This window comes from Haliotis rubra, unplaced genomic scaffold (genome assembly GCF_003918875.1).
Source record: "Haliotis rubra isolate DU_JTF1 unplaced genomic scaffold, ASM391887v1 Scf254, whole genome shotgun sequence".
Lineage (NCBI taxonomy): Eukaryota > Metazoa > Mollusca > Gastropoda > Lepetellida > Haliotidae > Haliotis > Haliotis rubra.
The window spans coordinates 77,184-91,405 of NW_025766603.1; the positions used below are offsets into that span (position 1 = coordinate 77,184).

Here is a 14,222-nt window from a genome sequence, read left to right on the forward strand (position 1 = left end):
AAGAAAGAACATCGCGTGACAGTAAATTCGACAGAAATGCAGAGACACAGCATTCTCGGAACGAATTTGAATGGCATTGTCTATATTTACAGTGTGCATGCTGCTCGATTTAAAAAAAAATGTTTTACGTTGCTTTTTCATTTCAAATTCTGTCATGGTGGTTTCGTGAAAACACATTTATGTGAAGAAAAGCCATTCTCCAACATGTCATACAATGGTCGCCCTGTAATTCTTCCGTTACCTCGCCCATGTGGGGAATCGAACCCGGGTCTTCGGCGTGACGAGCGACCGCTTTAACTAAACTCATGGGCAAAAGAAAGTATAGGTCATTTTGAAGATCAGTAAAACAGAAACAACACAAGATTTGGACTATGTAATAGATGTAATTTGTAGCAAATTCATTTGCACTTTGCTGTGTGTACAAATCATCACCTGGTTGAAATAACTGAAAGGTGACATTGATATTCAAACAGTCAGGGGGTAAATGCCAAAGTTTCAATGATATTCCTTTGACGAATTGCGCACACAAAAGACAGAAAAGTTTGTTCCAGAACGATCACAACGTCAGTAGCATGTGTGTCCGCCAGCAGCCTCGATGACGCTCGTGCACGTCGTCACATCGATGACGTCAAGCGTCGGATGACGTTATTTGATAGTCGCTGCCACTCGTCCCTCAGTGCCACTTCCAACTCTTGTCTTGTCTGTGGAGGGTGATGACCACAAATTTGTCTTCCCAGATGATCCCACAAATGCTCGATCGGATTCATATCTGGTGATCGAGAAGGCCAGGGTAGAACATTAACGTTATTCTGATTAAGAAAGTTTCTCGTCGCTATTGCTGTATGGGGAGTTGCTGGTTGATTGTTCAAGAAAGGTAAGACAACAGGCTGCAAGACTTGATTTCGGTACTCGTTAGCATTGAGATTCCCCTGAATAACGACCAAGGGTGTCGTTTGGTCGCCAATAATGCCACCCCATACCATCACACCACCTCCACCATAGGCATGGACTTCTTGAAAGCATGCTGCTGCAAAACGTTCACGCCATCGCCTGTAAACTCTCTGTCGGCCGTCATTTTTGTGCAGACAAAACCGACTTTCATCGGTGAAGAGGACCCTACGCCAGTCACACACTTGCCAGCGGTATACTCGTCTTGCCCATTGCAGTCTTTCAAGTCGATGTTGTTGTGTTAGTCTCATTCCACGGAATGGTCGATAGCAACGTATTCCACCTGCTCTCAAACGTCTGAGGACAGTCCTTCGACTGATGCGACGTCCCAACGCTGTTTCGGCCGTTGACGTTGCCGTAACAAATCGATTTCGGAGGTGTATCAGGCGTATATGGTGATCTTCACGTGCGCTGGTTACACGTGGACGTCCACTCCTCGGCCTGTCCTGTGTTCGACCTGTCTGTCTGAATCGTTGGAGGAGTCTTGCTATCGTCAGTGGCGTACAACCAAATATTCTTGCAATTCTGACGTTCGACGCTCCCATATCGGACATCCCTATGGCTCTCTCTCTGTTCTGGCGTCAGTCGTGGCATACTTTTCATGTGTTTTCAGCAGCTGTGATATGACGGGACCGATGCATCGCATTTATACCGAAACTTCGCACGTGCATTATGTACTAGGGGCATGGAACATGCTTTCCACATTTGTGACGCAATCACTCTCACCGTTCGAACGTGTTGCGTTTTGGCGGTGTATTTCCCTTCCCAGTAGTGGGGCCAACATTGCCAGCATGTCTAATTCTCATAACCATGTCAATGACAAAAAAAAAATTTTTCCAGTCCTATACTTTCTTTGGCCCATGAGTTCATAAAGCCCAGAAACGGTAAAGATCCATTGTGACGGTACCGCATGTTTGAAAGAGTCCATATAAATATGATATATTCAGCTGCTTTTTCATTCCAAAATCCTATCAGTGCTATGAGCACAGCATTTAATATTCTGTCGGAGGTTCGGTGGTGGTTGGAGGTTGAAACCCCGGAACGTGACGTGACGAGAAGCGTTATGCGAAGTGTCAAGCTTTATATTATGTGGAACATCGTGTTAGTGTTATGTGAAGCATAATGTCAAGGGTTACATGATGCATTGTGTTAAGTGTTATGTGAAACATAATGTCAAGTGTTATGTGAAGCATTGTGTTTAGCGTTACATGATGCATTGTGTTAAGTGTTACGTGAAGCATCGTGTTAAGCGTTATGTGAAACGTTTTGCTCCAACACAGGGGCCCGTTTCACATAGCAATCGTAGCACTGAGGTGATCGTAACTCCCATACTTTAACATAGACTTACGGCAGTCGAAGCGCTACGATCGCTTTGTGAAACGGCCCCAGGATGGTAAGATACGTTTCAAGTTTTACTTTCGAGATTTTAGAGAGAATGATTGGGGCAGTAGCCCTGGGTTTCCCCGGGTGAATGAAAGGGAGGCCGGACCGTTGTGATGTGTTTGCATGATGACTCGGGTGGGTCCTGACCCTAAACCACAAATAATTTACGTTTACAGTGAGTGAGTGAGTTTAGATATGCCCGCTCTCAGCAATATTTCAGCTATATGGCGGCAGTATGTAAATAATCGAGTCTGGACCAGACAATCCAGTGATCAAAAGCATGAGCATCGATCTACGAAATTGGAATACGATGATATGTGTCAACCAAGTCAGCGAGCCGGTCCACCCGATCCCGTCAGTCGCCTATTACGACAAGCATGGGTTACTGAAGATCAATTCTAACCCGGATCTTGTCGGGTTATTTACGTTTAAGTGTAACATATAATATGTTCTAAGGATTTTATCGAAGCTGCGATTGGACATTGACCAATCGACATGAGCTTATTTTACAACCATTTTGATTTGACCTCAGAATTAAATCAAAGCGAATCAGTCAATGTTTACAGAGGGAGCAAAAGGGTTTCAGTTCAATTAAAAGCCCTTCCTACTAGAAAATGAGGTGGATGGTAAGATTCTTGACATTAACGAACGAGGCCTGGCAAACCATTCGCAAACTTTGACATTGTCGCTTTTCGGTATGAAGCCATGCAGCTTCGCCAGGCCTTGACCTTGAAATGAATCATACCTGAAGGCTACTGATGTCGTCACGTTTCGCCGCCACGTGACTCGGGTTCCCACGTTTCTCTCGCACTGGCATGGGCGTCGTAGAACCAGCTGTTAGCGTTGAAAGGTGATCCAAAAGCGTCCCTGCCATTGCCTCCTGGAACACAACGATCAAACGTAAGAATCATGATGCTAGGTCAGTAACGGCGGATGCCGGTGCAAACATCATCGAAATGTCACCACTAGTAATGGCTTACATTTGTTTTACATTTGTGATCAAATATTTGTTGATACTCTTTATTTAAAAGGGTTCGTGTTTTGGCTGAACCGTTTTCTCGTCAATCTGAAGGCTTTGGTTCCATTTCCCCCATGCTTGAAGTCCAACTCTGGTTCCCGACGTTATATGGCTGATTGTTGATAAAGGCGGCATAAAACATTATCTTGCCTCACACATAAATGTCGTTTTCTGATTGGCTGAGCGCTTTTCTATTATTTTCAACGTACCCCGCTTACAAACGAGTAACTCATTTGGTACTTCGTAGTAGTAATTATTTTTCTCGAATAATATTGAATCACGTATGATGTACGGAAATTACCGATGTTTTGCGAATGCAAATCGATGGAAGGGAGATAACTCTAAATTTATTTTTCTTGTCGTCTTGTACTGTCGTCTTGTACTAGGATCCATACCCGTGCTCCAAACAGTTCACAATTACCATTGAGGTGTACGGTAAGATAAATTAAACTATGTCCATTCACTCAACCATTCACTATATCTATCCACACAACCCCATTACTCTTATTTATGTGTTACTCATGTTATTCACAAGGTACAATGAAATCAAAATGTGTGTCCGGCATTTTGGCGGCCATATTGGACATCAAAATGGTCAACATTTTCTGAATAATCGATGTCATTTTTTTGTCACCTCTTGAGGTCAGGTCATTTGTTTTGTTTGTTGTTTAACTCCGAGCAGTATTCCAGTGGTGGAGTAGCCTAGTGGTTAAAACATTCTATCGTCACGCCGAAGACCCGGGTTCGATTCCTCACATGGGTACAATGTGTTAAGCCTATTTCTGGTGCCCCCGGTCGTGATATTGCTGGAATATTGCTAAAAGCGACGTAAAACTAAACAGACTCACTATTCCAGCTATATAGCGTCGATCTGTAGATAATCGAGTCTGGACCAGACAATCCAGTGATCAACGCTGTTAACGTCGCACCCAATGTTATTGCGCTCCTACAACGTCGTACAACGTTGTCCTGTTCGGACTAAAGCCGGTGTTTTAGCACTAGCCCAATATGCCACCACTCGGCAGTTTAACATGGCTACCTGACTCAGACACAGTAAAGTGACTACGAGGGGCCCAGGCCCTGGTCTATCCCTATAATCTCTCACTCAACACTAAACTGCAAAGCCGAAACCGACGTTCGATCATGTCTGCCGCATCATATTAAGCTCCTTCTCCAGACTGGTATTATGTTTGACAAACGCTCGTTGGATGTGCACTGTGAAAACGCCGGGCTGGTCAGATGTGTGGGCCATTGAGGTTAATCACATCAGACGGTAGCCAAGCCCGTTCTGCACGTGCTTTCTGAGCGTCATTTCAGGAGAATTTTAGTGCAACAAATATTTGCGTGCCGCTGTTTGAAATAAATACGTTATAAAATTCGGATTTGATCCAGGACGTCGTGAGTACTTTTCACATGATAAGGTCTACATGATAAGGGGGCGGTGGGTTAGCCTAGTGGTTAAAGTGTTCGCTCGTCACGCAGAAGGCCCGGGTTCGATTCCCCACATGGGAACAATGTGTAAAGCCCATTTCTGGTGTCCCCCGCCGTGATGTTGCTGGAATATTGCTAAAAGCGGCGTAAAACCATACTCACTATGCGATAAGAGCACACCTACGTAGACCAGACAAGTCACAACACTATTATAGCGAACAAAACACTGTCTAAGTAGCCGACTTTCGTTGAATACGACAATAATACTCGAGCACGTATTTATATAACAAGGCTAGTTAGTTAAAGGACAGTATGTACAAGTTCATTCTCGATGAAATTAGAATGTCCCTAATATTTCCAGAACTAATTTGTTTGAGGTTTATTTCGTATAAATATAACAAGGTTAGTTAGTAAAAGGGCAGTTTATAAAAGACAATTTCCCTTATATTTATAGAACCAATTTGGTCTTGGTTTGTTGTGGGGTTTTCTTCATATAACAAGGCTAGTTAGTAAAAAGGCAGTGAATAAATATTCATTCTGGATGAAATTAGAATTTCCCTTTTATTTCTAGAATCAATTTGGTTATTTTTGTTTTGCTTTGCTTTTGTATTATTATAACAAGGCTAGTTAATTAGAGGGCAGTATACGAAAGTTCATTCCAGGCCAAATTAGAATGTCTCTTTTATTTCTAGAACCCATTTGTTTTTTATATCGTAAACAAATACTACTATTCATTTTTTGGATAAATCATATTTGTTTTCATTTCTGAAAATAGGTTTTTTCCTTATAGTTCTCGAACAAACTATTTTATGTTTTATTATTAGAACAAATTAGTTTGGTTATATCTATTCCTCAAGCAAATGATTTATTTTTCTTTCGGCACTTTACTTTGTTTTATATCATTTTTAAAGGTACTCAAACCATTTGTACTTTTGTATAACGCCTATCGCAGAAAAAGTTCAGCTCTCCGGATAGACCACCAGAGACATGTATTCAGATGCCAGCAAAACAAGAAATAACTACAAGAGGTAAATATCCTCGACTCAACAAGACGTACCTGTCTAGAGTGCATTGCATATGACAGTAGGCTGGAGAGCTCTGACACACAGGTTTCAGAACCGTCGGATAGACATTTCTGCAGAAACACCTTCATGCAATCCACTCGTCCCAGCTGAAAATAAAACAATTTACTGTTAAAAAGTATACAAGTCAAAGTGTCAGTTACAAAATATACGTAAATTTCAATGGTAAAATATGTTTCAGTTAAAAGGCGCATCGAGCAACTGTTTTCAGTTTCTTACAAAGGAAGACAATGAAAAGCTCGCAACAACTTAAAAAAGGGGCAATCAGAACGAAACTTCTAAACTACCCCCTGGTCCCTATCACAATATACAGCCCGCCTTTCCAAAAGAAAAGCATCATTTTCCTCTATATTACTGGGGGCGGTGGGGTGGCCTAGTGGTTAAAGCGTTCGTTCGTCACGCCGAAGATCCGGGTTCGATTCCCCACGTGGGTACAATGTGTGAAGCCCATTTCTGGTGTTCCCCGCCGTGATATTGCTGGAACATTGCTAAAAGCGGATTAAATAACCATACTCACTCACTCTATATTACTGGGTTTAGTCAACAGAATTGCAGATACCTTTAATGGTGAACAAAACCGTTCTGGCAACTATATTGTTCGACATTTAGATTTCAGGCAGTAAATAACAGTATCTAGTTACACATAAATGTAATACTACTATTCAATTGCTTGACTAAATAATGTCTCTCATATATCTCTGGTGAGTAGCGTATGATATTAACTCGAACCTTCATATTCAAAGGTAAACTATATTTAGACACATAGATCTTTTTGTTTGTAAATGTTTGTAAATAGATTTCAGAGCCCGAATCAATGCCTGTTCGGGACAAGATGCATTGCGGTTTAATGGTGACTGACCTACAACATAATTGATATCAATATAAGTGTTTGTCATACTCTCCTAAACAGCATTGTTTCGAATACATAATGCCATTTAGAAAGTGGTTACATTTGGGATTACATTTTGTCAATAAAGTACAGATTCTAGTACTATCTAGTAAGTGTAATCACAAATATAACATTTGTTACATTTGACCACTTTCGAAATGGCATTGTGTATTCATAGCTTTCGGCCATGGGAGGCGTGCCAATCTACATTCATCAGAGGGGTACACAAAGTCTTGACTGCCAGTTGTCCGTCTTCCATTTTTGTGGACTGACTGACTGACTGATTGAGTTTGGTTTTACGCCGCTTTTAGCAATATTCCAGCAACATCACGGCGGGGGACACGAGAAATGGGCTTCACACATTGTGCCCATGTGGGGATTCGAACCCGGGTCTTCGGCGTGACGAGCCAACGCTTTAACCATTAGGCTACCCCACCTCCCCCATTTTTGTGGAAGCTGCAGTGGCTGTTTGGTTAGGCGGCTGACTTGAATTTTGACTTCTGCAAGACTAAGAGCTATATTTGGAACGTTTGCGGTTACAATGTGAAGCGTTTCACCCCGGTGGCTGGGAGGGTTAGGCGGCTGACTTTGTGTGCTGGAGACTAGGTACCTGACTCTGAGGGTGTGGGTTCGAATCCCGGATGGGACTGAACCCAACAAAAGTACAAGAATCTGTACTTTACTGAGAAAATGCAATCACAAATATAACACGTGTTAGCATTGTTCCGGTTGGAACAAACTTGGTGGTAGTACGCAGTTACCAGTTACAGAAACGCATGATAATCATTATCAGTTTGACTGGACAAAGTGAGTGAGTGAGTTTAGTTTTACGCCGCACTCAGCAATATCCCAGCTATATGGCGGCGGTCTGTAAATTATCGAGTCTGGACCAGACAATCCTGTGATCAACAGCATGAGCATCGATCTGCGCAATTGGGAACCGATGACATGTGTCAACCAAGTCAGCGAGCCCGACCACCCGATCCTGTTAGTCGCCTCTTACGACAAGGATGGGTTACTGAAGATCAATTCTAACCCGGACCTTCACGGGTGACTGAACAAAGAGACAAATCACACATTGACTCCACACTCAGAAAGAGGTCCAGCTATGAGACAACGGCGTTTGCATAAACGATGCTGGCTAAGACAATCCGGTTACTCATATAACCAGCAGCGAATTTTGAAAGCCTAATTTTGCCTTTTTTGTAGCATAAAATATGTTTTTCAGCGACATTTTTCGTTGTTTCGATTATTTTGTTGGTGGCTTCGATTAATTTTCCGTTGCTTCAAATATTTTCTCGTTATTTCGTTCATGTTCTCGTTGTTTCGATTAATTTCTCGTTGCTCCGAATATTTTCTCGTTCCTTCGTGTTTCTTCGATAATTTTCTCCGTATTTCAAATATTTTCTCGTTATTTCGATTATTTTTTCGTTGCTTCGATTAATTTCTCTTTGCTTCGAATATTTTTATCGTTCCTTCGAGTTTCTTCGAGTATTTTCTCGTTATTTCGATTATTTTCTCGTTGCTTCGATTAATTTCTCGTTGCTTCGACTATTTATTTTCTCGTTACTTCGAGTTTCTTTTAAAAATTTGAAATTTCGAGTATTAACTCGTTCCTACGAATATTTTCTCGTTTCTTCAATTAATTTTTTCTTTTCATTGCTTCGATTAATTCATCGTTACTTGAATTAATTTCCCGTTGCTTCGAGTATATTCTCGTTGCTTCAAGTTGAAATTCCCAGTATTTACTTGTTAACGTTGCTTCGAGTATTTTCCCGTTAACTTCAATAATCCGCCGGATTCTGTTGCAGCCAACAAACACTGAAGGTTCTAAATCCTGTGGGGCATCACGAAATACGTCAAGACCCACCCCAACCCTAACTCTCCCTCCCTAACGGCAAACACAGGACACTCACTGCCCACGATATCACAGACATTGTTATGAAGTCAGAAAATACACATCAATTTGGTATGAAATAACTGTCAAAGAAAGACATTTTTCCTCAGATGGAATGACACTTCTTGAAGAGCCATTGACCTCTCCTTGCATAATCAGGCATAACAAACGTTTAAGACGTTTACCAAACTGTTTGGAGGTTAACTAAAATACACGCCTAACATTGGCAAGAACGCACAAACATTACAAACAGGAATTGGATCAGACAGTCACCAAGTGTTGAATTTCCAACTCGCATTACAAAGGTTCTCTTGCCGATCACTGCACGCAAAAAACACGACCACGCAAATGTTCATGAATAAAGATCTAAGTTTATTTCTTTAACGACGTTCGGGAAACGTTCATTCACAAGCAGCCGTATCGCCAGCAATAAACGAAACCTGACGTCATTTTTTCTTGTTAACTCGGTGGCTGGATTGCTCCATCAAGCGGTAATGTTTACTGACAAACGCCATTGTGAAGTTGATGTCGGTTGATAAATGCGTTATCGTTTGTAGAGGAACTGTTATCGCAGCATAATAAGGCGATTGAGCGGTTATTTTTAGCTGGAATCAAATTCAGAGCAATTACCGCGAGCGTTGGACTGAGTGGTACCCATTGGTCTATCACCAAACGTTGCAAATTTCAATTAGAGAAACCCGTGAAAACATGAGTCACGTATCGTGTTCCTCTGCGGTAATTGTGTTGCAAATTGTTGAGAGTGTTACGACAGAAATTATACTTGAGTGCTTGTGTTGTTCCTGTTAAGGAATGTAGTTTAATTGAAGAGCGTTCTATTTTCGTCAGCGCAGATTGGATTATGGCACTGGAAGGTAATGCTTAGGAGCTTTTAAAGCAGGCAGTCCTGTTTGTTTGTTGCTGAAGGCGACTGTCAGCCATATTTCAACTGTATGCCGTCGGCCTGTGAATAGTATGGCCAGAACATCTGGTCTTCCTCAAAGTACCTGAACCATGTTGTTTTCCATTCCTCCTATCCCTGTCTATAAAGCAAAAGCCCAAAATAGACCTGGACCCGATTTCTCGAAACAAACTTAAGTCTGAGTTTTGACTTAGGTTCGAGTTTTTTGCTCAAATAGAGAAAATGCATTTAGCAGAATGAACTGAAATTGATATTAAACTCAAACATACTAGACAATTTGAGTTTGGTGGGTGGATTACTTAAGTTGTTTGGGCTGTTTTATTATAAAAATGCAGTTGAGTTAAAAATTCAGCTGTTTCAAATTGTCAAACCAGTTTGAAATTTGAGTAAAAACTAAGTTTGTTTCGAGACCATCGGGGCCTCATCTAGAATCTCCCCATCTACACACGGGCGTGGGGACAAATTATTTGTTTTATCAAAGAGTTCGTCTACTGACCATCCTGTTGGTGACCCTGTGGACATTGTCCAGTGACATCAGGGTACCCGCAATCAGCTGAACTAATTGTGACCACCCGATTGTGAATTCTATACACCTAGATGGGGACACAACTAACCCGAAATGACCAACCAGTGCCTGGGGACTTCACACCTGACCTTAAACGGGGCCTGTGCTTTGAGCCCGGAAACGACAACATGTGTTCTTGGACCACACCTAACCTATAAACGACAGTCTAGTATTCTGGGGGCGACGCCGAGCCCGGAAACGACAACATGTGTTCTGTGGACCAAACCTAACCTGAAACGACAGCCTAGCGTTCTTGGGACCAAACCTAACCTGCAAACGACAGCCTAGAGTTCCGGGGGACAAAATGTAACCCGGAAACGACAACCTAGTGTTTGGGGTCAAAACCAAACCCGGAAACAACCAGCAAAGTGTAGCAATCTGTTTGGGGTTTGTTGGTGATCAAACCTAGACTGGAAACGACAGCTTATCGCTCTGGGACCAAACATATCCCGGAAGCGATCATCATGGTTTGTTTGGGAACTGCTTCGAACCAGAAGATACAATTCCGAACATAAGACCGCTTGAATCCATAATAAGCAGCACGTTGTACTCGATACGATATCACGACTCTTTCATAAAATAATTCCGAAAACAAAAAATAATACATTAAAACGAACATTAGCACAAGGACGTTTTGGCGGGATTCCATTCCGGTGGTCAGATAGATATCACGTGATGAAATGATGACTTGATTCATCAAGAAGAATATCATATACATGCACGGCAGTTGCTTTGTTGCCTAGAGTCTGTGAGCAATTCTGAGGTCTTCCATTCTGTTAAATCCTCTGTCAAGACGTCCGTGCCAGTTCTATTTCTCAAGAATATTAGACATAACGGTAAACGTTATGTGTAAGTAGTGGGTTTTAATCATCAGTTCAAATCATTCACTAAAATATACGGTTGAAGATGAAAAAAACAAAACTCACATCCATATGAATTCACTTATTATTTGAAAAAAATTCTAGTAGGCGGATTATATTTTTAATATTCGATTAGGGAATAGAACGTTTACTGCCTTGAATAAATGCATAAATGTTTTAACCATATATGCATATGGATCTATCACATTTACGCCTACGACCATTACTTGATAATACTAATAATAATAATACATTTATTTAGCGCCTGGTTTCAAGCGTCTTTGCTGCTCAACGGCGCAAGACGCGTGAGTGACTGATGTAATTAGGGTTAAAGGGCGTATAGAAGATGCGGTTATTTGTTATACAACACAGGCGCATTATGCAAGACTCTGCAGACATTTCACCATCTGGCACTCGATGGTGCCTCAACAGGGGCTGAGCCAAGTTACAAGCTCTGGTATTATCGATGGATATGCTGGAGTTACTCAATAGACAAATGCGTTTGGCTGCCAAAAATAACGACTTCAGTGTCGCGTTCCACCAATCATAGCCAAAATGTCACTGCTATTTTGGGCGATTTCTAATATCGGGATGGCATAAATCACCATTTGGTAGAAAATATTGTAATTGCCCTCTTTAGGCTTTTGTAGTAACCATCAAACATGGTCTTGAATTACGGCGGCTCCTGGTAAAGCATCAATTTGGAGACACAAATAACCTGCACATCGCTCTTTTATTGTCACCCCACACTGGTACAGCTATCTTGGATAAATTATTCACGAGATGTCTATAAGGAGAATACATGAATTGCTTCTTCTGATTGGTATAATTCAAATCCCGTCGGTAATAATTCAGCATTAATGTGACTTGAACAAGTTATGCGTTGTTTTTCATTTAAAAAACAGTCATGGAATTACAGTATTATGCCTTGTAGTATATCATAATTTTACTTTTAATAGTGGTAGACACACATGACATAGTCCAACAATAGCTTCTCAACGGGATGCTATCTGTGACTGAAACACCGACGAAGAAGGTTTTATTGGATGCAGGGGTAATTCCATGTGCGGAAGTATTTCGAGAGAATTAGCCTTCGCGCTCTGAGAACTGTCTTTAAGTTGATTCATATCAACTTGAGGTATTTGCGCCTTTGAGTTTGTGACCGGAATAAATTCATCTCTCCAATTCCCATTGGAAAAAGACGTGCAGGTTTTGTTTTTATGTTACATTTGGGAAAGAGAAATACGAATTTGCTGAAATTATTTCTTTTAGTGTGTTGCAAATCACAATCTGGTGTCCAACTTTGAAATGTGATCTGTCGTTAATGCACGGATCGAAAGAGGTATATAAAAATGCCTATAAAATATACATATAAAAACCCATATCACATAATGTCAACAGACGGAAATGATCTGGAACAAAAACATACTACAGGTTTTCACAATGTGGTTTTTGCCATTACCACTCCATTACGTTTAAAGAGCTATCTGAAATGTGATACGTCTTAAGTTTCCAGTAACAGAATATTCGAGAAATGAAAACATTATCAGTTTTGTTTGTTTGGGTTTGTTTTTTGTTGTTTTTTGTTTTTGTTTTTGTTGTTTTTTTGTTGTTGTTTTTTGTTTTTTGGGGATGTATGGTTTTTTGCTTGTTTTGGGGGTTTTGGTTTTGGGGGGTTTGTTTGTTTTTGTTGTTTCTTTGTCTTTTTTTATACAATTCATGTACACTAATCAAGTTTAAACAACACGAACAGAAGTGGAATCCTCAGATTTTCCCAGTTATGTGTAGTCCTTCTATACATGCCATTGAAAGGCTTTACATGATCAACGGCCAATGGCGTCTTTGATAACCAGTCTGACCATTCAAACCATCAAGTCGACCCGACGACCATGGGTCTTCTTGCTTGGAAGGATTGTCATTTGCTATGGAGTGAGTTATCAGGGAATTGATAATAATGCAGAAGTCTGGATAATTATTACTATCGTCATCGTCATCATTGCAATAAATGTCAGTGCACGGTCACAGATATACACCTTCCATCAAAGGACAAACGTTGTTGTTTTTATAATGATAACAATAATAATAATTGGGCAAGATTCAGGAAAATCACGCTAAATATGCGGACCTCGCTATTGTCTAGCTTGCATCCCAGGTAAACTGTCGTCAGGCTCCCGTTGTTCTCTGTGCCTTTGGTTTGGTAGAGATCAGGATCTCTTGGCACAGATCAGGAGAGTGCCCGGGTTCTCCACCAGGAGCACAGCCCTTCTGACACTCTGGGTAATGCAGAAGGCTGCAGTGTTGGGGAGCCTTCATATTCTCCGGAAAGTTCTTGGTGGGTTCGACTAGGTAGACTTTCCTGGGAGAAGTCCCATTCGCTGTCTGGGTTGCGTGTAGAGGGGGCAAGGGCCCTGAGCTGATGATGAGCCTTACCAGCCTGACTGTGCCAGGATCACCAGACCTCTCTCTCTGTTGCTTTCTATTTTTTTATAATCTATTAAACATTATAATAATAACATCTTCATAACGCATCGCTTATAATATCCAAGAAGACCATTAGGAGAGGAAAATATCGATCACTCCTACGCAAAAATACAGCACTCGGCCAGGGTTTTGATACTAGGGTTTCATCACGAGCTTCGCCCACACAAGTGCAACTTCAATAGGAGCGTGAGGAAAGTTGAAAGTGCATTTGGAACCCATACATTCCCCCTGATGGATGTAAACAGAATTCCGCAAGCTGGATCAAATAGTCCCATAGAACTTCCTTGGCCTCCACTGTGGACACAGAATCTTGACAGGGTCGCGACTCTGATTGAATTTCCACTGCATTTACGAAACATAGAATGCTTCAGTGCTTTGGTCGATGTTCGGTGAGATAAACTGATGTCAGTGCACAGTCGTAAATCTTTTAGCTGATTGTGTAAGTTGTTCAGGACTGGGGATTAAAAACGATTTAGTAGAGTTTCTACATACACTACTACAGAGAACCCCCATTACTGTTGACCCTAATAGACCGGTCACATCGCTTTCCGGATGGTCTTGTTGTCAGGTGACAATGTTTGCCGAGAATGTGATAAATTGAGAAGAATTATTATCCAGGTACTGGCGACCCTATTAATCCGGACACCTCGCCTTCCGGGCGATCTTGTTGAGAGGTGACAAGGTTTACCGGGAATGGGATAAAATGCGAAGATTATCTCGCTACTGAAGATCCTATTAATCCGGACACC

At 41.4% G+C, this 14,222-nt stretch overlaps 1 protein-coding gene across 2 annotated transcripts in view; it reads right to left on the reverse strand.

Moving 5' to 3' along the window:
- Positions 1 to 14,222, reverse strand: part of LOC124279650 — an 83,972-nt gene that overhangs the window by 32,437 nt on the left and 37,313 nt on the right. For both annotated transcript variants that reach the window (XM_046715486.1, XM_046715487.1), the window contains exons 6-7: positions 5,838 to 5,951; positions 3,077 to 3,211 (exon numbers count right to left, since the gene is read on the reverse strand). In XM_046715486.1, coding sequence (XP_046571442.1) covers positions 3,077 to 3,211; positions 5,838 to 5,951 — 249 coding nt within the window. The remainder of the gene's footprint in view (positions 1 to 3,076; positions 3,212 to 5,837; positions 5,952 to 14,222) is intronic.